General features: G+C 34.5%; 2 protein-coding genes across 2 annotated transcripts in view; one reads left to right on the plus strand and one right to left on the minus strand.

The window, feature by feature from the left end:
• Window positions 1-27,216, minus strand: part of LOC141389530 (uncharacterized) — a 1,388,168-nt gene that overhangs the window by 1,253,983 nt on the left and 106,969 nt on the right. The window lies entirely within an intron of this gene.
• Window positions 15,300-24,632, plus strand: Osi15 (DUF1676 domain-containing protein Osi15). The gene is made up of 3 exons (XM_073964178.1): window positions 15,300-15,834; window positions 23,354-23,506; window positions 23,585-24,632. The coding sequence occupies exons 1-3, from the start codon at window positions 15,516-15,518 to the stop codon at window positions 23,755-23,757; spliced, it is 645 nt and encodes a 214-aa protein (XP_073820279.1). The 5' UTR covers window positions 15,300-15,515; the 3' UTR covers window positions 23,758-24,632.

Genomic DNA, 27,216 nt, shown 5'->3' on the forward strand with positions numbered 1-27,216 from the left:
ACCTAAAATTTTTAATCGAACTACCTGTAATTTCACATTTGAGGTTCTCAGTGGTCACGAAAGCTTTCCACGAAATATCTTAAACATAGGTCCATGTTTTGGTGTAGCCCTCATACAACGGTGCCTTCCGATTTTCGGTATTTCGAGGATTTTAGAAATTTTTAACCGAACTAGCTGTTACTTGAGATTAAAGTTCTTAGTGGTCACGAAACTTCTTCACTTCAACATAGGTCTATGTTCTGGTACAGACCTCCAAAAATCGGTACCTCCCAATGTTCGGTATTTTGAGGATTTTACCTAAAATTTTTAATCGAACTAGCTCTACTTTGGCATTTGAGGTTTTCAGTGGTCACGAAGCTTCTTCACTAAAAATTGTCCACATAGGTCTATGTTTTGGGTGCCACCGTGGTGCAATCGTATGCACACCCGCCATGCACGCTGAAGGTCGTGTGTTCGCTTCCCCGGCCAGGCAACATCAAACATTTTTCAACGGTGGCAAAATACACCTCAGTAATGTTGACGACATTTCCTGAGTATTTCAACCATGTAAAACTTCTCTACATGTGATGTCTTAGGACACGCCGTTCGGACTCGGCAATAACCTGTAGCTAATATGAATCGTGGTGCACTCATTGGTATGAGAGAAGTCTCCTTGTCCCTTCCGGGATATTTGTGGAACAATTATAGGTCTATGTTTTGGTATAGCACCCATATAACGGAATCTTCCGATTTTCGGTATTTTAGGGATTTAAGCTTCAATTTTTAGCCAAGCTAGCTGTAATTTGATTCGAAGTGGTCACAAAACGTTCTCGCTAAAATTGTTTAATATAGTTTCAATTTTTGGTATACCGATTTTCGGTATTTTGAACACTTTATCTGTATTTCTTGACGGAACTTGCTGTAATTTGCCATTTGAAGCTCCTTTTGCTCACAACACTTCACCACCAAAATTGTACCTCCAGATTTTCGGTATTATCTGGGTTTCGGCAACAATTTTTTACGGAACTACCCGAAATTTGGCATTTGAGATTCTCTGCAGTCACGAAACTTCCCAAGCTGAAATCGTAAACATAGGTCAATGTTTTGGTATAGACCCCATATAAGGGTTTCTCCCGATTTTCGGTATTTTGAGGATTTTAGCTAAAATTTTTAACTAAACTAGCTATGATTTCACACTTCAGGATCTTACTGGCCCCGAAACATCTTTACTAAAAAACATCATAAATCCATTTTTTTTTTGTATAGCACCAATTTTAAGGTACCTCCCGATTTTCGGTTTTTTTATACCCTCAGCCTTTAGGCTAAAGAGGGTATTTACTAGGGTTATGACTTTTTGACATTTTTTCTCAAAAATTATTTCCTGTAGCAGGGATGAATGAACTTTTGCCTAATAATCACTACGCTATCGTTTATTCCATTGAAATATAAAAAAAGTTCACGCACAAATCGATTTTAAAAATATAATTTTTTGAAAAAATTTATGAGAAGAAAAAATTTTTTTTTCAAAAATTATTTTTTGTTGCACGAATGAATAAATATAAGCCTACTAATAACTATAATAATGTTTATTTCATTCAAATATTGAAAATGGTCATGCACAAACCACTTTAAAATAATTTTAAATTTTTTGTTTTTTGTTAAAAAATTATATCTTTAAATAAAAGCGTTTACGACATTTTTACGATTCTCAGAATTGAAGAAAATTAGTGAGAAATAAATGTTATGTCAGTTTAATTATCTCATGTGACTCTAAAGTTTATTTTGAATTGTATATCTGCTTACAGTGATTTCAAAAAATTTTCCATAATTTTGATAAATTCAAATTTTAAAATCATTTTGTGCGTGAGGTTTTTTCACCGAATCACCTTATAATTCTGATTTTATGTAATCTTATGGCAAAACTCATCACGCTATGATACAGGGATATGAGGTTGTAAAAAAGTCATAACCCTAGTATTTACACTTAGATACGCCCAAAAATGTGCCTCATCGAAATAATGGTTTTAGACCCCAAGTATGTTTGTACGATATCCGTTTCAGACAATTTTGAGTAGATCTAGCAATGTCTGTCCGTCTGTCTGGCTGGCTGGTGCGCACGATAACTCTCGAACGGATCAATCGATTCGGTTCAAATTTTGGGTATCGAAATATTTTGTCCAGATTCGATTTAAGTTCAAAGATAGGCCATATAGGTCCACTCCTTCAGGTACCTCCCCCATAAATGTTAAATAATTGTCGCAAAATTTGTGCGCACGATAACTCATGTTGGGAACAACCGATTTTTTCCATACTTTGCACATCGTGTAATTTCTACCAAACTTATATGTGGTTCCAATATGGACTCAATCGGTCCACTCCTTCGGGTACCTTCCACTCAAAATTTCGGAAAAGTTTAGTTTAGGATCTGGTCTCGAATCGCTTTGATTTTTGTTTACGCAAGTTGTATTCACTGTCCTCTATACGACGCTGTAAGTTTCATTAGGGGCAAGTCCATACTTCCTGAGAAAATAGCCTGAAAGTTACAAAAACCCTATGACACCGTGTGTAGTGGTTGGAGCGCAAGATAACTCTCGAACGGATCTGCCGATTCGGTCCAAAATTTGGCTTTCTTAATATTTTGACCAAACTTAGTTCAAGTTTAAAGATGGATTATATCGGTCCACTCCTTCCGGTACCTCCCCCACCAAAGTTCGAAAATGTTCGGAAAATTTGTGCGTACGATAACTCTTGAAGGGAGTAACCGATTTGGTCCATACTTTGCACATTATGAAATTTCTACCAGACTTAGATGAGGTTTCAATATGGACTCAATCGGTAAACTCTTTCGAGTACCTGCCACACAAAATTTCCGAAAAGTTCAGTTTAGGACCTGCTCTCGAATCGCCTTGGTTTTTGTTGTAACATCTTGTATTCACTGTCCCCTATACGAAGGTACAAGTTTTGTTGAAGCCACTTACATGTGCTGCCTCAATTACGATGGTACAAGTTGTTTCAGGGGCAAGTCCATACTTCTTGGGAAAACAGCCTGAAGGGTGTAAAAACCCCCCATGGTCTATGTCGGTCAATTCCTTTAAGTACCTTTTCCGCAAAATTTTTGAACGTAACATACGACCAAAATTTTGAAACCCCTTAAATACATAAGTTTTTTGTGAAAAAAGTGTTTCAATTTGCACAGGCTGAGGGTATATCTCTGTCGGCAAAGCCGACTGATACTTTTTTACTTGTTTGGGTCTTATCTACATTGTTTGACGGACCTTCCGTAATTTCGCATTTGAGGTTCCCAAAACTTTTCCACCAAAAAAGTGTCGATTTATGAATATTTTATGGTGGAGACTATAGAAAGTTCGGCCCGGTCACCAAAAAAGCACTACGGATGTTCTACTTTAATGTTGGTATTTTTTTACATGCAACCATAGTCACATTGCTTGCTCCTCAACACAAAAAATAGACAATTTGGATAAATTTGTGCATATGGCGACAGCTCCGACATCTAACCACATGAACAAAAGCTATTTTGCATCATATTTTCATAATTTGGCTTTTATACTCGTAGAGCAGAGCATATTCGCCAAAGAACAATCAATTCCCTATTTATCCACAAAAACCGACCGCGAGAATAAATAGACTTCTACCCTTTTCGGGATACCAATCACCACAAAACATTTCTAGATGATCCAATAAAAATTTCGAACTGTAGACGGATAAACACACGTTTAAAGTTTCTGCCAACGGAATCATTTCAACATTTAGTTGTAAAAAAACCTAACTTTTTTATTTAATAACTTCTTCAATCTAAAACTCCAAGTACCTTCTGCAACGAGTGTCAATTTAGCTCTGATTGAAAAATGAAAACGAAAGCTCTAAGTGACACCCTGACATGAATATCAACTTCCTTGAGTTTTGATTTTCATCAGCCATAACAAAAATATGGGCCAATGGGAATAATAAAAACTCTTTAAAAGGTATTTGAACAAAACTAATAACAATAATAAATACCGTTTACAACAACACAACACAAACTAAAATGCTTGCGGTCCGGAAAGCTACACTTCAGTTATACGAATTTCTATGCAAAGTAGAATTGTTATAGTATTAAGACAATGTGAATATTCTTATTTTTGTAGGGAGTTCGGAACGGTGATGAGTTCGTCTCGTTCCTTAAGAATGTGTTTGAAGCCATGAAATAACAGCTACAAAGCCAGTTACTGCTGAATGCTATGGCACAATTGACTAAAATTGTAAATTGAATTGTCTAAATTTGGGGAGTGACTGACTGACTACCTACTACAACTACAGCATAGTGGCGGTGGGTGACAACAATTGCCACCAATAGCAGCAGTGGAATACCTCGTCGGTAGTATGTCCCGCATATTAAATAGGAAATCGAACTGTATCGATGATGGCTAACAAGAAACAAAAGATATAGGACATACACAAACGTATAGTTTCGAAATATTTAGCTACTTTCTTGGGCTACCACCAAAAAAGTTGAAAGAAATTGGAATCTTGTGGCGACCGAGTCGACTTCTTTATGCCTTATACCCAAGACAGACGACAGCGTTACTTTGCATTAAATATCTTAATTCAAATTAACTCGTGCATTATCCTCATTCTTAATGCACAAATTAAAATGAATTTAAACTGAATTTAGGTATTTCAATATGGCAATACTGTTCATGCTCTGAGACACAATTTGCAAACCTTTCGTAAATGCAGAAACTGTCGTCTGTCATGGTAAAATTAAATGCAATTCTTAATGCAATTTAACGCTGCCGTCTGCCTAGGGAAGAGGCGGGCTTCTTTGCAAATACAAGGGCACGTCACCCTAAATATGTAGTTATTCATCTGTCACAAAAATTTGACAAACAAACTGAACTGTGAAGGTGAATTTATGATACATTTTATAACACTCCCAATTTTTATGCCCTCAGTCTTTAGATTACCCCGGTTACACTATACCGGATTAACCCAGTGGTTTTGGGTTACAAATGTCAATTCCATAGCGCAAACGTCAAATAAATCCTCATGAAGTGGGTTAACCCGGCAAAAACTCTAGTGTAACCGCACTATTAAGGAAATTAACGACCAAATATGTGCCTCCTCGAAATAATGGTTTTAGGCCCCAAGTATGTTTGAAAGAAATTCGTTTCAATTTGGTGTCGATTATGCCATGTCTGTCCGTCTGTCTGTATGTCCGACTGGCTGGTGCGCTCGATAACTCTCGAACGGATCAACAGATTCGAATCAAATTTTTCACTACTAATATTTTGTCCGTACCTAGTTTAAGTTCGAATATGGCCATATCTGTCCACTTCTTCGGGTACCTCCCCTCAAAAGTTAAAAATTTGCCTGTATAATGGTGTGAACGATAACTCTCGAAGAGAGCAATCGATTTGGTTAAATAGATTACTTTCAAATATGGACTATATCGGTCCATTCCTTGGGCTACCTCCACACAAAAAAATTTTGGAAAAGTGCATTCGATGTCCCCATTGCGACAGCACAAGTTTTTTTCAGGGGGCAAGTCTATACTTCCTGAGAAAATGGCCCGAACGTTGTAAAAAGTCCTATAGTACCACGTGGTCGGTCGACTCGTTCCAAAGTTTGGTCTCGTAATATTTTATCCAAACTCAGTTTAAATTCGAATATGGACAATTTCCAAAGTTCAACATTTTTCTTTAAGTGCAGTTTTGGGTATGTTCGAAGATCCTTTGGAAATTTATACCTATGTCACTCCTTGTGAACTTGTTTGTTTATTTTTCGTGGGCAAGTCCCTGTTTCCTGACATAGTGGATCAAAACCTCTAACTTACACGGTGACCAACTGAAATGGCTCAAGGGCGTGCTATCTTTCTATCGAAAAGGAATGACTCCCAAATAAGATCTACTTCCAAAATGGTCTCTGTCGATGTATACCTTCAGGTACCTCCCACGCAACACTTTGAGCTTTAATCCAAATTTATGTTTGTCCAAAAAGGGCAACAAAATCTGGAAAAAAGGATTTCGATTGCGTTGCCGGTATTAGATTCGCTTGTAGTCGAACACACAATGCTTTGTAATCGGTAAAATAAGCACTTTTCCTTTGTAAAATTTGATGACATTACTTTGTAATGGGTTATTCGTTATATGTACACACAGAGAAAAAATATTTTTCGCTTTTGTTGGAACAACAATATATTTTTGTTCCAACAGTCTATTTGTTTTGTTCAAGCATTGCAATTGCAAATCCAAAAAATACCATCGTTTGTTCCAATCATACAAAACAAAAACAATTTCCTCAATATTGTAAAAATCATTGACATATGACTATCATAATCTAGAATTATTAAAAAAACTATTGTCAGCCCAGAAAACCTGTTACTGAAATTTTTGATTTGATAATGATATAATTCTCGTATGCACTTTTCATATAACTTTGGTATAAATGTCACGTATAATAAATATTATGAGCATTGACAAACACTACACATGGCGAGGTTTTGCCAGGTCTAACTAAAAAGACAACAAATTGAATGAAGAAACATAACTACTCCATTGCGCTCATCCTCTCAGCACCTACCTTCCCCAACATAAGGAATACCATAAAAAAAAAACAAAAAATATAAAAGAAAACACAGATTCCGAACAAAAACACTTCTCAGATTGTGGTGTAACTCAACTATCAAAACACAAAGAACATACACAAAAAAAGAACAAAGATAAAATAAAAAAACAAAGATTAAAGGAAATCATACAAACAAAACACACCACAATTGTTTTTTTACACGGCATCGAATACCGAGAGAAGAGAATAAAATTGTCGAAGAAAAGAGAATAATATTGTCCAGCAGACAAAAACTATTGTTGGATATGACAAAACAGTTGTTGTAATTAACAAATATGATTGTTGAACTCACAATACTGCATGCGAAATCTATCAATATCTTTACAATACATATTCTGCTCTTCGAATATTGTTGGATCAATCATATTTTTTTTCTGCGTGTAGCTCCCACATTTTACATAGGTATGATCCCTGGTGCCAGAGAGCAATGCAATTTGTCATGTTCACCTATGACAACCTTTAACGTCATGGCTTTAGGCATTGGATTATTTAAACTTGTTTGTAATTAGCCGGAGACTTAAATACCTCAGGTCCAGATTCATCCCGGTGCACGAAATGATAACAGCAACTAAGATAACGTCAACATTTTTTAACATCAGTCCATGCCCTGACAGAGAGGTTCAGATTATTCTAGGCCAATTTTATTCCAACATTGGAATGGAGAAAATCTTTGAACCAAATGAGGCATAATTTCGGCTCTACAGCGAAACATACGATAAAGGAATGAGATCTGTATAGCACTGGAATTAATTAACTCGAGGAGAGGTCTCCACCAAGCCGCCCATAGTACGACGGGAATGTTCACTAATACTTTCAAATCAGGCCAACACGTAGTACACGAGAGGGAGAAATAAAAAAAGTGAGTATGAAAAAATAGAGATTTAGAGGCGTCAGAATGAGGTTCACAAATGTTACGAAAGAGTGCAACATCATATTGCGGAGAAATGCTGGTCACAGAAGCCGAGAGCTTTCTCAAATTATGGAATTAATATTCTGTCACATTTTTAGTAGTACCGATGATGGCAACGATTATGGCCTTGCAACGAAAGTGTGTTCGTCCGTATAGCTTTTTTACTTATAGGGTTCCTCTGTGTCCATATTCAAAAATTCTGCAACCTGGACATGCTGCGTCGATAAAGAATAGCGAGGCACGTGAGTGGGTGAACTGGACAGTTAAACTGATACAGCGTGTTGTTCGATCACATTCCACATGCAGGACATGTGTTGGGGACCCTGCTGTCAATTGAAGTGGCTGCATCGGCCGGATATTAACCTGGATAAAACCACTCGTATTTGTCTTGGCAGTTGGCTATATGTAGGAGGTGACCCCATCACCGCATTCACCCCATACCTTCGAATTGTCTTTGCAACTGTATCAGTGTAAATGCTATCCAAGCCTGCCTAAAAGGCTCGTTGATCCAGAAGTTCTCGTTTGTACCTATCTCTATATATGTATATAGCACGAAGATCACTCCTGACGAGCCTGGGGAAAGCCTGCCCACAAGATTTTAGCAGCAGTTACTACATCGACAACATCTTCTTGCGATGATGTATCGGTAAAATCTTCGTCTCCTCTTAAAGATGTAGTTTGTTGCAGTCTTCAGTGCGGTATTTTTATAGGTTTAAATTTACTTCGGCTGCATAGAGATAAGAGAGAAGTATCCCTTGTCCCGCCTGGGATGTTTGTTGAACAATTATAATATTAGAGAGATAACATTTGCATACCGCCTATTGCTTCTTAAGTGGTCCCATCATCCCAAGTATTGCCGTCAAGCGACTTGAGAACCTTGTTCCTACTTCTGATCTTGTCGAAAATAGCTTTGGCTTGCGTGGACGACTTATCTACCGTTACATCCAATACCTTGGTAATTAGGGGCTCCATCGATTATTATGTTCAGGAGAAGACTTATTCCAGCCGTAAATGGTGTGTCAGTAGATTAAGCGGTGGATATTTTCATTCCCCTAATGGATGAACTGCACTAGGTCAGCTATGTAGATATTTAACCTCTCATATATATATGTATGTACAAATGTCATCTACGATAGGACCCTTGTAGAACTGCCTGTTTCGCTGCCGTCTACACACATGACTGTTCGATCGCATGGCCTTTCCTGGTTCAGTTCTCCTCAACTTCTCATCATTGTTAGTAGTAGTGCCTGTAGAACATTCGTGCTAGATCACCCTGTCATTTTTCCTGGCTTCTAGCACAATATGGGTGTATGGTAAATTGAGGACACTTGTCAGATGTGAAACTACAGATTCATCCAGTTGCTAAGAATTACTATTGAGATTCCCTGTGGGCCCAACGCATTAGATTATTTCGGATGACATCTGCAACATCGGCCATCGTAAATTGTGAGGATATCTCCTCGGCTGTTACGCGGCGTATCTCACTCCTCTTCGCCTTATCAATATATGTGTGTTCCACGACGTGCACCTTTTCGGATCTGTAACTGTCACGACGTTGAGAGTAACTACCATTCTATTATCCTTCTTACTCGGTTTCAAGAGCGATTTAATCGTTACCCACAATTCACTCAATCATGTAGCAACTTTGCATTGCTTCCAATTATGCTCTCCTACTAACCTCTTGACTTCAAGAGTAATTTCCCTAAATCTTGGGAATTCGCGGTTTGTGTGACGAAGCTCATCACGCACATTTGCTAGTCCCCTCGCCTCCGTCCTAGCTGATTTTAAAAAGGACGTGTAACGGTACCTAAAAAACCCTTTAGGCTTTAATACGACCAAATGCGTGCCTCATCGAAATAATGGTTTTAGGCCCCAAGTATGATTGGACGAAATCCACTTCAGACAATCTGGAGTTGATTAAGCAGTGTCCGTTCGTTTCTCTACCTGCCTTCCTGGATCGCAAGATAAACCTCGAACAGATCAACCGATTCTATCTAAATTGTGGTCCTCGTAAGAAATTTATCCAAACTTAGAACAGTTGGAAGATATGTGGATATGACCTCCCCCACAAAAGTTAAAAATTGTTCGCAGGATAACTCTCAAAGGATGTAACTGATTTGGTCCATACTTTGCAAATCGTAATTTTTCTATCAGACATTGATCAGATTCAAATATGGACGTTATCGGGCCACTCTACAGGATACCTCACACACAAAATTTCAAAATTTTTCGGAAACGACCGGCTCTTGAATCGCTTCGATGTTTTGCAACAATTTGTGCTTGCCACCCACATTACTACTGTACAAGTTTTTTTTCAGGAGCATGTCAATACTTTCTAGAAAAATGGCCCAAAATCCTTAAAAACCCTTACGGCTACCATGGTGTACACGACAACTTTCGAACCGGATACTGCGTTGGAACGGAAGAACAGATTGGGTTCAAACTTTGTAACGGAGAAAAAAAATGCAGCAAACAGAATATATGTTTGGGTGCAAACAAATAGGTGTTTGCACCCAAACATATATTCTGTTTCTGCATATTTTTCTCCGTGTACATTCTTATAACTGTATCAAAGTCAGTTTGGTCCATATCGACCCGCGAAAGATAAAAATTTCTCGCTGAAATGTTGCGCAAGATATTTACACACAGAAAAAAATGGCCTCTCTAACATATGTCCCAAACATATTTTGCAGCAAACATATATTTGTTTGCAAGCAGTCCCAAACATAACATATGTTTGTGTCCTGCAAATAAATATATGTTTGGGTGCAAACAAATACAAACCCAAAAGCCACAAAAAAAACACAATTTTTAACATGTAAACACATTTATAAATGGGGGTGTTTTTTATTGAAGGGCATAGAAAAAAAAGGCAAAGCAACAAAGACACATAGGTCATACAAAATTCCAAGGAAATATGAATGAAATAACTTACAAAAAGTCGTACTTTTAAAAAGAAAAAATATATAGAAACATCGTTGAACGCTTCACCTTAGTTGTGAAATAAAACACATTTTCTTTAAAGTTGAAATCATCGGTGGGAAATCGGCATCTGGAATCAAATGATTATATAATGTAATAAATAGGTACATCCATATTTCAAATATACATATGGTAAATTTCAAATTTCCTTTTCAATACCATTGATAGGGGGTTTTGTTTCCTTATAAAGAAAAAATATTTAAAAATTCCCTTTGGGTTGTAATAAAAAAATGTATACATAAATCTTTAACAGAATTTGATATCTATCCGTAGATGCTAAAATATTTGCAAAATTTATTTTTATTTTCGCGGGAAATAAAAAATAATGAAGAAATCTTGGGGTAAATTTTATTTATTCTAATTCAGAGTCCATAAAAATCTCTAAAAAATAAATTAAAAATACGTACAGAATCTAGACAACGCATAGAAAAATGTGAGACCAAAATTATAAAGATTGGGTTCATTGCATGCATATTACAGCAACAACAAAATACGAAAACTTATTGTTGAAATTTATTTCAAAAATATATATTTTGGTTTAATGCGAAAAATTGGAGAAATATTTTTGGGAGTTATTCTATTTTGCTAAAACTACTACAATGAAAATAATTTGTCATCGTGAAAGTATATTTGCTTTTTGCGATAAGCAATAGAAATAAGTAGCAGAGCGTAATAATGAAATTACAACCAAAGAAAAAACACAAAAATTAAAAAGCGTGTAATTCGTTTAAATCAGTTGTGGTGCATGTGCTTTTCGGATACAGGGAGTCCATGTCTATCAATATGCATGGATTTTCCCATGTTTTATTCAGCGGCCAAAGTGTGCCATAAGTTGCATCTTACTATTCAAAAAACCTTCAAGGTGGCAAAAATTACGCGATGTGCATCCGATTTCAATGGCCGCCTATTAAAAATACGTCAATATAAATTATTTTAGATAGATTCGTCAAGAACTGCGGATGTGCCACCACATTCTATTTTGGGATAAATAGGGATATTACTCCCGAATCTTTGTAATTTGTGACACACTATTTTGGCAAATATAATAATCGCGTATAAAGGATTACATTTATGTAAAAATAATCAAAGAAAATCGCGGTTCAATTCGCGGAATTGTCAAAATATATTTTTGCAGATTTTCCTACTTTCAAGGTATCTATATCCGGCGTTTTAGTGGATGGATTCGAACGCAGAAGGGCTTATTAGATCCGGCACGTAAAAAAACTAAAATCACGCGGGGTTCAGGGGTACCTGTACGACAGTTGTAAATTTTAAAGCCAAAAAATAGGTTTTTTCAGAAAATTTACGCACCAAATTTTCGCCTTTGGACTAATATTACTGGGAAGCTGTACGGAGCACACTCATGAGATATACATCGAACGACGTGGAATCGCGAGTTCTACAATCCTATATACTAGTTTCGATTATTATCTAGTTGCACCCTCTAATTATAAGAAAAATCCGAAAAACACTTAAATCAAAACTTCAAAATGTCAGCATCGATTTTAGGGAGATGCAGTGTATATATCAAAAAGTCATATACATGTTGCCCAAGGGGTATTCTTTAGTTCTCTCTTTGAGCACAGGTTTGAGTTTTGCGTGGTTTGGCCAGAAATCAAGAAAGAACACAAAAAAACTTGTTTACTTCAACACATTTTTCCCATTTTTTTATATTACCACCAACGCAGCTTCCACGAAAATTATTTGTTATGGTCCATATTATGAGATCGTGGCTAAAACACTTCAATTAATATAAATATATTCATATTTTATAAAATATATTAACAGTTCGCGACTTATTAAATGGTGAACCTCAACTTCAACGATTGTAAAACTTTTTTGAATATTACCATATGTATGTACATTAGGGCTATAACCAAAAAAAAAAAAAATACCACCAAATAGCCGTGTAGAGCATGGAAAACTATTATTAAATACGGTGTCAATTTTTCTCTATCGCGAAAAAAGTTTCCGCACCAAATGCATGGAAGTTCAGAAATGCATTTTTTAATTTTATCTGTTATAACAACATGTTTGCTTTTCATTAAAATTTTTATTTTTTTGTAATCTAATTTAAAATCATTATCAAAGCGTTCTGGACCAATTTGATCCCAAATCGCGCCATTTCGGAGCATATTAGGAACTTTTGACACAATTGCAATTTTTGGTTTTTCTTTATAAACTCTTGGATTTTATGTTTATATATTTTGTACCTATCGGACAAGAAAATTTGGGGTCATTTGCAACGAATTCGCGAAAGTTACAGGCTGTTTTTGTTGACCTTGCCTGTGAGAATTGTATTTGTTTTCTACAAAAATACAACACCAGTACCATGTGGGGAATTTTGTCCTAATAATGAAAACGCGTTTCTAAGATCGATTCGATGAAAAAAGTTTCAGCACCGACCGCAATTACTAAAACCCTTTTGGTATTTTTTCTACTTATAATTTTAAATTTGCTTCGTTTGAATAAATATTTATAGACAAAAATACATTTCTCACAGGCAAAGTCATTAAAAACGGTCTGTAACTTTCGTGAATTTGTTGCAAACGACACCATATTCTCTTGTCCGATAGGTACAAAAAATATAAACATAAAATTCACGAGTTTATAAAGAAAAACCAAAATTTGCAATAGTGTCAAAAATTCCTAATATGCTCCGAAATGGCGCGATTTGAGAACAAATTGGTCCAGAACGCTTTGATAATGATTTTAAATTAGATTACAAAAAAATAAAAATTTTAATGAAAAGCAAACATGTTGTTATAACAGATAAAATTAAAAAATGCATTACGGAACTTCAATGCATTTGGTGCGGAAACTTTTTTCGCGATAGAGAAAAAATTACACCTTATTTCATAATAGTTTTTCATGCTCTACACGGCTATGTGGTGGTATTTTCGATATCTGCAAACAAGTGAAAAAAGTTATATCCCTAATGTACATATGTACATATATGAAAAATATATTGATGTAATTACCAACATTAAATTCGATTTCTTCCTTGTCCAATAAAATATTTCCATTCACCTTTTTGATTCAATTATAAAATGTATTGGACATTTAATTTACTAAAAGGCGCAATTTCTTTAAGAAAAGACAAAACACTGTTTTATTCACTCACTTTACCGTCTTTACTCAGCGATGTTCTCTAGAACACTGATGAAAAAGACCAAGATAATTAATAAAATTTTTTCTTTTCCTCTTCGCTAGCTACGTTGATTAACAACAACAAAGCACGAAAAACACGTGTTTTACGCATTACACCATGTACACAGCTCTTTATTATAAACCAGCATTCCGCAGCTGCGAGAGCCCTGTTGTTACTCTCTTTGACAAAAATCCTCTCCACCCATAAAAAATATGTTCTAACATAAAACATATGTTGGTACCCAAACATATTAAATTGAGATATGTTACAAAATGTTGCAAACATATGTTTGTTTGGACACAAACAAATTATGTTTGGATCCAAACATATATTTGTTTGCAATCAGTCCCAAACAAATATTTGTTTGGATCCAAACATACATATTTCTAACATATATTTTTCTGCGTGTATCGAAGGGAGTGACCGTTTTGCTCCATACTTTGCACATTGTAATAGTTCTTCCAGTCATATCGGTTCAATCCATTAGGTACCTCCCTCATAGAAGTTTTAAAAATGTTGAAGAATACCATCCTGACCACGTTGTGTAGGTCTTTGGAAATATTGACTAGGACCACTTAGCAGTCGCCATAAAATCCACGTTGGGTAGTTCTTTGAAAACACTGAAGAAGCCTCTAAAAATCCCATGTTTTGAACGTCTTTCAAAATATTATAGACGTCCTCCTGGCAGCCTACAAAAGTCTATGTTTCAAAAATCTTGCACTGAAGACATCATTAGTGTAATTCAAACTTTACGTTGCCGTTCAAAATATTGAACACCACAATTTGTATGTCTATGAGAACTACTTAGATAGGATCCCTAATACGCTACAAATGCTTTCTTCAAATCACATTTAAATTACCTCCTGTAGGGTATCTATACAATAGTACAAAGTAAGGGCAAAAGCATATTAAAACCAATTTCCGTATCTAAGTGCCGAGTAGTAGAAGACGGCGAACACACACACGCATACACAAATAACTAAAACAAAAACGTACAAGACTTCCCTTTCGTTTGATGGAACGTGCCTCAATACCGTAACAAGTGTAGTTTTATTTTTGGCCATATTATGGCAACTTTAAAGCCAATATGGTTAGTAGAGACACAGTGGTAGTTGTTGCTGATGTTGTTGTTGTACAATAATGCTAATGCTAGTAGAAGTTGTCAAAGGCAGAGAGTAGTGGACACAACACTTTGATATTTGAATAAATTTTAGATAATGCATTGAAATTTTATAAAGAAATCACAAAAAAAGCAAAAGAAATGGTTAGTAATTCGTCGTTGTTGTTGTTTTCTGTGTTTTGGTGGCGGTGGAGTGTGATTAAAATGTATACGCATAAAACCGCTAACACTACATTCTTAAAAGTTAATATTTTGGCCATTGAAATATTCAACACATAAACATATTTACACACAAACTTATGCAAATGTCCCATATCGATTATGAAAGGGGGTGGAGGGGTGGGAGAGGCGGCGCTATTAGAGGCTTTCTTTATTTCTTGAATGGGGGAGGGAGGGATATGTATGAGTTCAAGGGATTTCCAATATTGTTATTGTGTGTAAATAGTTTAACATACTGTCTCTACATACCTGACTACCTTTGGCTTCTACATATTTGGTTATTGGAAAAAGTGGCTAAACGAACGAATTGCAAAGACATTGGTTTCTTTGTCGAGTGTCATCGCATTATAAATACCCATGGTGGACACTTAATCAATCACAAATTCATTTCTTCATTCAAAGCCAACTGTTGTGTGGTGTGTAGTGCCTTGACATTAAACAAAAAATCAGAGATTAATAACGAAAATATTAAAAATATTTTTCAACGATAAAAAATATTCTTATTAAACAAAAACAAAAAAACAACAAACATGTATTCGAAAGTTATTTGTGTTGTCTTCGTTGCCACTTTTGTGTGCGGTGCTGTGGCTTTGCCCAAACAGGATGCCACCGAAAAGGATTTAGTGAATATGATCAATAAAATCGATAATGAACCCAGTGTACCATTGTTCGGTGGATTGACAATTGTACGCTCCGAAAATGGTCGTGCCTTTGGTTCTGCTGCTGGCAAAGCTGTTGAAACTTTCGAAGAACGCGCTGAACGTTATTTGAAATCTCACCAATTGAACTTCTCCTTCCCCGATACTGATGAAGATGAAGAAGAAGAATCAAATGGTCGTGCTATGGAAGGTGAGTTGGGTGGGTGTAAATGTGAGGGTGTAAATGTGTGCAAAAACAAAAGAACAACAAACCAAAACAAACAAAAATAAGCTTGCAATAAAAAGAGTGCTTGTGTGCGTATATAGTGGAAAGTGTAATTAAGGACATTTTAAGAAAAAAAGGAAAAATCCAATCAATAAACTTCGTAAGAAAACAGAAAGAAAACTGAAAATGAAGCCAACAATATTTTATTGCCTTAAAAAGAAAGTAAATACGGAAGAACACTGAGAGCAAAGTTTCAATGTAATGCATCAAAAACTTTTATTTATTAAAATGTTGCAAACATTTCCAAGCAATAGTAAATAACAATCAATGAAATATGCAAAAGTTGTGGCATTCATTATGAACAAAAAAGGCTAAAAAAATGAAGTTTGAAAAGAAGGATATAAGAGAAGAGCTCAGTAACATAATACAAAAATCTTCAACTCTAACATGGCAACGTTTGAAGAAAAATTAGAAAAATAAATGCAATGTGTTTAAGTGGAAAGTTAAATAAACAAAAATATACAGCACCATATTACTGCTCTTATTTGGAATCATCATCAATTTTAAATGCAGAATTATCAAATTCGAATTAATATTCCCAAATGATGAATTTCATTTTTAATTCTTCTTCTATTAGTGTTAACTAAAATTATAATTCCACTTTTAGTGGCCCCTCGCTTAATGCTCATATGGATGTTCCTTTTTTGGTCACCCAATATTTTCACTTTTTGAGGTTCCTCCATAGAATATTCTACGGTCAGCCATACACTGCACCTACTACATGTTAATGGAAGCTGTACCCTGCATAATTTTATGCTAAAGCTAAACTTATTTCTTCTAACCATTTAATATTAAACAGAAATACTAGTTGCAGTTCATTTGTTGAAACACGGTAGTCAGGTGTTTATTAATACATGTATTCGGTAGTCGAATGGCGCCCTAAAGTATGTATTACACACAAGAGTTTAATTTCCCTAGACAACTACCCATCCGCCAGAGCAAGTGGTAATGTACTGTACAGTTTCCACTAAGTGTCTTTGCGCATATTCTGTAACATTGCGCCAATATTGAAAAAAAGTCTCCAGGAGACCCTGAAAGAAATGGGATTTCCATAAGCCATTAAAAATTATGGAATTATTATAATTTTCCAATTTTAATGAATGTTTATTAATTTAAAATTACCATTGCGAAATGTTGAATTTCATTCCTATTTTTCCTTCCTTCACAATAATTTAAATTTTTTGTTATTAACTGACAGAATATCATTTAATAGTTTTATACTCTTCAGGATGTGGAACACCACTAGTCATGCATTTTATAGTCATCCGTTTTATAGCCATGCGTTTTATAAATATTCAGTTTCGAAATTCCGCATTCTCTTGGGTCCCTAAATTATGCATTATACACCTGAGTTTCATTTTTGTATATGCATACTACCTGTTTGCCCAGAATAAGAGTTTTTGTACAGTGGATCATATTTTATAGCGGAGTTTTTCCTCTTCGCATTTGTGAAAAATATTGAAATATTCCTACTGGTAGAATTTCGATTTACACCAAATATTAAAATAACAAGGAAAGAAAATATAGACCATACTAATAGGATATATTTAGGTGTGGAAGAAGTTCCACAGGCCTTTGAATGATACTGATAAAATTATCCTAGAAGTCATTAAACAATCTATCTTTTGCAAGCTTTTGAATAATATTGAAGACATCCTCCAGGAAACATTGACAAAACAGGTCTTTAAAAAGCCCCCAAATATTGAATCTGATTCCCCTTCGCCCTTCTCAATAACCTCAATTATTATTTACTGACAGGATAAGATTCAGACGAAATAAAAAGAGATTTACATTTCAGTTCATTTGTGGAACACCACTAGTCATGCGTTTTGCAGAATTTAAATATTCAGTTCGCGAATTCATACCCTAAAGTATATATTATACACTTAAAGTAGGATACGGATATCCTAGACAACTACGTGTTTGCCCAGTATGAGCGTTTTGTACAGTGGTGTACTGTATATTTCAGTAGCGTTTTCCCCCTTTCGTATTCATAAAAATTATTGAACTATAGTAGGCCATTATAACAAGCTATAATAATAATTGTTCCACAAACATCCCATACGGGAAAAGGGAGACTTCTCTCATATCAATGAGTGCACCCCGATTCATATTAGCTCAATGATATGTGACCTACTGTTTATCGCCGAGTTCGAACGGCGTTTCTTAAGACACCACTTTGTAGAGAAGTTTTACATGGCTGAAATACTCAGGAAATGTCGCCAAATCACTGAGGGGTATTTTGCCACCGTTGAAAACTTTGATGTTGACTGGCCGGGGAAGCGAACCCACGACCTGTAGCGTGCAAGGGGGCTGTGCATACCATTGCACCACGATGGCACCAAGCTATAGTTAAATATAAAAAAAAATTCCATAGACCTTTGAATGGTATTGAGAACGTTCTGCATCAAATAAGGCATCAAATTATTCACCTTGTGCAGATCTTAAAGAAAACCTACAGAAGACTCTGCAAGATCAGATCTTTATATAATCTATCCAATATTGAATCTCATTGCTAGGAGTTCTTCTCAATAACGTCAAACTTTGTTATCATCAACTGGCAGAATATAATTTAATAATTAGGTTCTTAATTCCAATTCATTTGTTGAAACCCGGTAGTCCTACACTTTGTGGAATTTAGATATTCATTTTGGGTATACGGTAGTCTCCCAAAAGTATGCATTATTCACTTTCCTCTGCAAGTACCCTTTCGCCCAGTACCAGGATTTTTGTACAGTGGTGTACTGTACATTTTTAGAAAATTTTTGCACTGTTCGTATTTTTACGAAAATATGGAACTATTCCACTATGCAGAATTTAGACCTTACCAAATATTAAAGTAGCAAAGAAAGAAAATGTGAATCCATTGAACAATGTTAAAGAAAGTTTCTTCGTAGCCGTTAAAGTTTCATACTTCTGTTCACATTTTAAATTATTGCAACATTATTTCTAAAAGCCATTAAAGACGCTTAAACAACACCTTCTAGTAACATTTAAAAATATATAATTTTGTAGGCATTTTGAAATATTCAAGGAGATCACAGAGAATCCTTCAGAGGCTTTACATTCTGTTGAACTTTGGAGACTGTTGAAGAAAGGTTTTTGTGGCCTCTAAGCTTTAGATTTTTTCTAAGCATTTATAAGTATTGAAACAGGCTCAACATCTTGAGGGTCCTTAAAAAAAACACAGTATCCTTTTTAGCCAGTGACCTATTGATTCCTTGCTGGTACTTTCTCCACTTCACAATGTATTAGAGCAGCAAACAATCCTTTCTGGCCTTACTTTTTTTTAAAATTTCCACACTAATATTATGTCACCCTCCTACCCCGATGGTCTAACCACAAGGGCGCACATTGGCAATATGCATCTGAATTTTGTCTCTTCTGGTTAATCGTTTTAATATTTCTTATTTGAGGCATCTATGAATTCTTAAAAATTATTTATTTACATCACAAGTTTACAGCATCAAGTGAATTTTAGTAAAACGTGTTATGATTCTTCCCCAAAAACTTGTATATTATGTGGCAGTGCAAATTTGAGTTTTTATTCTTCACCAAAAATAAATATTCAAAACTTTCCTTTCCTCATTTCAATGAAATATTTCCTGGGAATATTTTGATAAATTAGTTTCCCACAACTTCAATTTAAATGTCAAAACTAGTTTAAAACTAACCATGATGTTGGCATTTACAATTGCAGTTGTTGTAGTTTTTGCATAAACTAGTTCTTTGAAATATTTGTGGCATTTGTAAAATATATGTATTCAAAGTCTTTGGTTCCCATTGGCAATATTACTTCCAAAAAGTAAATTATTCCTATTAGTTTTATGTAATAGGAATTCTAGACTATTTCAAACAGCATACGTTCTATTTCATCATCATATTTATTGAGTGTATGTGTGGCTTTCATTAATCTCTAAGCAGAAAATTTGTTTTCATTAAGCAATTTCACTTCACTTTCAATATTGACAAAATTGTTTTTTTTTGATTTTGTGAAATTGTTCTTCAAAAATCAACTCACGTAAATATTTGAAGCATTGCGTTTTAACGGCTACACAGTTAGAGTCAGTCAGTCATTCACTCACTCATCCACTATTCACTCATTTACCCAGTACTCAATGCCTGTCTACAAGGTCTTTAAATTTGCTGACTGCTGGCTGGCTGTGTGTACTTACATTGTTTTGAACCATTGTGCCACATTGCACGTACAAATTTGGTGTGTGACATTATGTTGAAAGTGGTGTATAACTTGACTTGACTTTCTCTAGATACCTAATATAGGGGTAGGGAGGAGGGGGAGAGAGTGAGGTATTAGTACATATGGTAATATTTTAAACCCTAAGCACGTATATTTCCTCCAAAAAATGTTTTCAATGGCTTCCGCCATCATAAAGGTACACATAGTGCTAACCACAAACATTAGGGTTATGAATTTTTTTACAACCTCGTATTCCTGTATAATATTTCGATGAGTTTTTAGGTATGATTACATAAAATATTAATTCGATAAAAAATCTCACACACAATGTCATTTGAAAATTGTGCATGAGGTTCCATTTCATATTATTTTTTTCAAAAGAATTTTTTTGAAAAAAAATCAATTTGTTGAGTGACCTTTTTTAATACTCAAATGGAATAAACGTTATTTTAGTCATTAATAGGAAAAACTTCATTCATTCCTGCTAAATGAAATAATTTTTGAGAAAAAAAGTTCAAAAAATCATAACCCTAATATACATACATATCTCGAAAGCACCAGAAATCTTAAAAAAAATGCCTAATGTGGGCGTGTGACAGCCATAAAAACAATAATGGAACTTTGTTTTAGAAATAAAAATGAAATATAGTTGGGAAATATTAGAAATAAGCATGAAAGATTTTCATAATTTATGAAGCTATAGCATAAAATTTATGGTACTCGAAGGACCATCGAATTGAAATATTAAACAATAAAGATCCTTAGCCCGTGATACAAAAAGACATGGGTTATTTAGGGCAACCTAGTAAAACATAGCTATTTTAGTACTCGAAGGACCATAAGATTTTACATTCATTCTTCTTCTTTTAGGGAAATAAATATTAGTTATGCCTAAAACTAGGCATTGGTATTTGAAAAGTTTAAAAAACACATTTCAAAGGTCTTATCATTATTGTTCTCGAAAGACCAAGTTCCTAAGCATATCTACTTTGTGTTGTATTAAAAATCAGTTTTGATGTTTGAAAATATAATATTTCAAATTTTCAAACCATAATTGAACGTAATTCATTGTCTTTATGAGTACCTATCAATAATTCCATTCTTCATACCGTATGCAAATGTATCCTGTCTAACAATCAATGGCTTCAATAAATTTTCTTTATAACAAACACTTCCCACAGAGATTGGGTATTAAACTACACCAACTCATATTCACATGTAATTTGAAATATGAAAATAAATTGTACATACAATTTAATTATAACATGTATGCATATATACCAAGACAAAATGTCAAATGGAGACTACCTGGAATATTATTTCTGTTACAGTAGCAACAAGAATCATACATACTTGACAATTTGCTATTTCAAAATATTTAAATTTTTTTATTATTTGCCTTTACAATACTTCTGGTCATTTTTGACATTTCTAAAAATTTTCTATTTCCGTAACTTTTTGTTGTTTTCTATAAAAAAAATAGTGGAACACAGTTGGAATAATTTTTACTATTGTTCATACAGGATATTCACCTGGTATTTCATTAATAATAATGTAAATAGTAACTAGAAGTTTTACTAGAAAATTGTCAACTGGAAGGAAACATAGCAGCATAACAACCTACAAAACGTACATGTAGTTTTTGCTGACATTTTCAGCTAAAGAATGTTTTCAAATTACGAACATGAACATTGCTTGCCGTAGAGTATTTCTCAGTAGATGCTTTTGATTATGTATTTCTTCATGCTCACAACTATATTGTTTAATATTACTTTGTTCTTGATTATTTAAATTTTATTTTTACAAATAATTCTCTGTCTTTGAAGTATAAAGTGGAAAATTAAACAAAAATGGGAAATAGTTTCAGTAACTAAAATAGTTTCTTCTATGTAGTGCAAAGTTGTAATAAATTTGATGTTTAAAAATAATTTATAATATTTCATGGGATATGTTGACACATTAAAGCTCATTCTGTTAAGGAAATCATAGACTAATTAATCGTATAGACAGAGAAAATTGTAGTGTGCTTGTTTGTTGTAGATGGCGCCCATCCATTCAATATGTTCTCGATATCCTGTAGTTGTCACTCAAATATGTCGTGTAGTAGCTCCATAGACAAAATAATCTATGGATATAGAATTTTAATGTGTTTATTTTTTATAGATGTTGCCCTTCCACTCAATATGCTCTCGATATGCTGTGGTTTTCACTCAAATATGTCGTGTAGTAGCTCAATGTTAAAAAAAAATTACCACTAACGCCATCTAACTATTACAGAGCATACTAAGTAACATGCTGAGAACAATTCTTCGTCTACACCTTCATTAGTCTATGAAGGAAATTGGGCATTTGAAAGCTGCACTGTTATTTAACATTATGTTATTAATTATTAGAGCCATGGGCATATAAAGGACTCAACGAATGTTCCGAATATTTGTTCAAAAAGCCTTGCAAATTTTCTGCCAAATGTAATGACAAGCTGCTGCACTGTAAATTAACATTATTGTATGAAAATTTAAATGTTCTGCAATTTGGTCCTTCGATTTGAGATAATTTGTAGGCATAATCAAAACACAACAGATTCATCGAATTTAATCACAAAAATATCTTGCAAAATAACGATAGCCCACTTTTTTTGAACTCTATGGGAACTATTGGAAGTGAATGTTTACAAAGAGCGATGAATACAATTGTAACATATTTAAAAACACACACTTCTCTTTCAATTCTGTAAAAAAAACCTTTAGAAATCGATTTTGCAGCACTTTCCATATTTTTTTTATTTTTGTATTCACCATACAAACTCTACTGTCTTATCCGTTTTATCGTGCTATCTAAAATTCACAATAATACAACAATTAAATTAAACTTCACTCACCTAGACTTTTTGACATGGTTGAAGTCCAAACTAAAGTTAACTCACTATTTGCTGTTAAATAAATTATCAAGTCAGATATGATAACAGCAATGTCAAAACTACGGTACAACGCTTTTCAACTCTCAACTTAAAAAACCAAACTTGGCAACCCTTCATTCAATTCAATGTTCAAACCACCAATTTAAATTTTAAAACAGCAGATCAATTTTAAGTTTAAATTTTAAACTTTGAATGTTAACATTACAAGTAAATGTGTGTGGTGATTACAAGCATACTAAAGCATACTTTTAGGCTCTTTGTTTTATAAAACCAACAAAGGCTTATTTTAATTTCTAATTTCATTACTAATTGTTTTGTTTTGTTTTCAGAACCCCGCAGCAAGAAAATGAAGAAGATGCTGGTCCCCTTGCTCTTGGCTTTGAAATTGAAGAAGGCTGTTATCGTTAAGGTTCTCTTCATGATCATTAAGTTCATTTCCCTCAAGAGTTTGGCTATCTCTTTCTTGGCTCTCTTCTTCGCTGGTGAGTATTTAAAGGAACCCTACTCTTCAATAAAAAAAATAAAATTTACATAATTTCTTTCCCTTTTCATTTGCTTAGGTGCCACTTTCTTCAAGGACTTGTTGAGCAAAAAGAAGGAACACATCACCACTGCTTACATCACTGGCAGTCCTTTGAACGCTGAAATTGTGCACTCCGACTGGAACCGCAACGGTCAAGCTGCTGCTTCCGATTTGGCCTACAATCACTACGGTTTGGCTCAACCTTTCTAAACTGTCTCTCTATCAGCTCTATCTAGCTAAAATTATGCCTCCTGCCTTTTACTTTGTCTAGACTTTCCTCTATATCTCTTACTCTCTCGCTATCCTTTCCTCTAAGCTCGATTTTATACTATAACTAGGAAAAAAAACAACAAGACTAAATTTTATATATTTAGTTTTAGAATTTAGTTACAACTCAAATAATTTTTAGTTAGAGTTTCTTGCTATAAACCAAAAAAGGAAACAACAAATTTTCCTCTTCCCTTACCACCAAACACTACCTTTACCCCTACTCTATCATAACGACCCATGGCTCTTGAAAACTTTGGACTCTACTCCTGCTCCAATTAATGAAAAAAAACTTCATAATTCATTCATAACTTCATTATGAAAGTAATTTATTTCATTGCCCATTTCATATCATAAATTTCACATTCCCCATTTTGGCACCAACTGAAAATTGGTGGCCGGTTTTCATGGCAGGAATTTTGAAAGGCTAGTACAGAGTGTCCTCTTTTTTGTACAAAGAACAAATTAAAACAAAAACAGAGTTTTTAATGAAAATACTATGGCGCTATTTATTATGTTAACTTCTATAAAAACAACAATGTATTTATGTATATGATTTGTATATTTTTTACTGTTAATATTCTACATAACAACACTCAGGTTGTATTTCATCATTAGAATGTGTTGAAGGATCACATTTTACACTCTACTTTTGTTTTTATCTTTGCCACTCTTCGTAACAAGGACGGATGTTAATAGTCTGATGAATTTGCCAGAGAACAAAAACAACAAAATCACATAATTTATTTTTCATTAATTATAAGTATTTATAAAACCAAAACAAAAAAAAAAAAAAAAAAACAGAACAAAAAAATGTATTTAATTACAAACATGAAACAAGCAAACTGAATAAAATTTCATTTAAAAAAGCATTTTCCTTTGGTATTTAAATTTATTTGGTTTTACAAATGGGAATTAATATGTAATTAATTTTACAATTAACTAAATTGATGTGTTTCTCGTCCAAAAAAGTTAAGCTTTTATGGATTAAATATTCCATTAGGAAAATTGTAAGAAATATTAAGCATTACCTTATCGTATGGCATTTAAGTACAATGAATAAAATATAACATCATAATTACAGTATCAGCCGACAGATATATACCCTCAGCCTGCGCAAGTTCAAACTTTCATCTATGGACGATATCGAATCGAATACCGGCTACGCAACCAAAATCCATTTCCCCAATAATTACCCAGCAAAATGTTCGATGCCAAAGATGCCATTCAATCATGGGTGGAAATGATCTGGCATGTCTTCTTTTTAGCATCTTTATCGATGAATTTTATATAAACGTGGACCCCAAAAGATGCTATTCATTTTTCGATCCAAAGTATGTTATTTACACTAATGCTTTGACATGTCATTTTCACCAATGCTTTGGCATGCCATTTTCACCAATGCTTTTGCATGTCATTTTCACCAAACCTTTGCAATAACATTATCATTACGTATATAAATAATTAATCATATATATTTAGAAAAATGTATATAAATAAAAAACACAAAATTCATCTCTATTGGATTGATGGAATGGGTTCAAATCCTGATGAAAAAATCGGATCTTTCACGACTTCCTTTGCATTGGTTCAAGTGCTAATGAAAAGATCGGATATTTCACGTCTTCGTTTGAACGAATACAAAAGATGCCATGAAATCCCGTCACCGCATCGAACCCCTTCCTTCAAATTTTGCTGGGTATGTATTAGGGATTTTCAGATATTGTGGCACCTTTTGGGCGTATGAACACAAATATATGTATATTTGGATTAAAGCTCGCAAGTAATGCGGAGGATGAACCTGTAGAAATGTATCGACATTGTGGAAGTGGATTTTATTTTGGGAGTCATTTCAGTTGGTCACCGTATAACTTATAGGTTTTGGACCAGTATGTCAGGAAGAATGGACTTGTCCACGAAAAACATAATACCTCTGTAATCAGGACCACAAAAAGTAGCATCGGTATAATTTTCCAAAGGATATTCGAACAGATCCTAAACTGCACTTAAATACAATTTTTAAACTTATATGGTAGAGGTATCCTAAGAAGAAAACCTGGTCCATGGTCCATATTCGAAGTTAAACTACATTTGGACAAGATATAAGTATGATACAATTTTGGACCGAATAGGATTATTTTCTCAGGAAATATGGACTTGGCCCTGAAAAAAACTGTACCGTTGTAATAAGACAGCAAATGCAAATGAACAAAACAAAAATCAAAGCGATTTGTGAGCAGCTCTTAAACTGGACTTTTCCGAAATTTTGTGGTACCCAAAGTAGTGGACCGATATAGTCCATATTTGAACCTAATCTATGTATCGGTCGCTGTCTTCGAAAGTTATCGTACACATCATTTAAGGGAAAGGTTTTGAACTTTTGTGGGGAGGTACCCGAAGGAGTGGGCCGAAGGGACCCATCATCGACCTTTAACTAAATTTGGTCAAAATATTTGGAGAACCAAATTATGGACCTAATCGGTTGACCCGTTCGAAAGTATCGTGCACTCCAGCCACTACATATGGTGTCATAGGGGATTTTGACTTTTGGGCCATTTTCTCAGGAAGTATGGACTTGACCCTAAAAAACTTGTACCGTCTTAATAGGGACAGCGAATACAAGTGGTTGCACAAAGAATCAAATCGATTCGAGAGCATCTGAAACATCTGTGAACTTAAACTAAATTACGAAAGCCAAATTTTGGATCGAATCGGTTGATCCGTTCGAGAGTTATCGTGCGCTCCAGCCAGACGGACGGTATATGAACGTATATAAGCTCTCGTTATTATAAATGCTGAGGGTATAAAAACTAAAAAATTTCTGGAAATTAGTAAAGCGACCGTTGTGCAGTGGTAAGCGCGTCCCCTCAGTGCAGTGTAGGCGACATTTCCTGAGTATTTCATCCGTAAAAAACTTCTCGACAAGTGGTGCCGTTCGGACTGTACGATAGAATGTAGGACCCATATCATTGAGCGAATATGAATCGGCGTGCACTCGTTAATATAACAGAAGTTGCCCTTGTGTATGTTTGTCAAGCGGAGCACACACCATCAGTTTTGACTGCCATTTTTACACAAATGTTGCATGTTTGAACGATTTTCCGAAAAATCTGGGCAAAAATGTAAAATTTAATAGATGTTGACCTAACCTTGGATACTTATGTTTTAGGATCGCTGATTTCATGTTTCCATGTAACAGTCATTCCATTTGGACTATGTGTGTACAACCTTTAATATACGTAAAATCGGAGGGGGAGGAGTACCTTTATATGGAGTATATACCAAAATATTAACCCATATTGATGCGTGGAGGTTTCATACCTAACTAAAATACAAAGTAACAAATAACAGCCACTTCAGTAGAAGAATCCTTTAAAAGACTTCGTATCGAGCTGTATCGTT

Source organism: Musca autumnalis, unplaced genomic scaffold (genome assembly GCF_047663935.1).
Source record: "Musca autumnalis isolate F117 unplaced genomic scaffold, ASM4766393v1 scaffold_1, whole genome shotgun sequence".
In the NCBI taxonomy this organism is placed as follows: Eukaryota; Metazoa; Arthropoda; class Insecta; order Diptera; family Muscidae; genus Musca; species Musca autumnalis.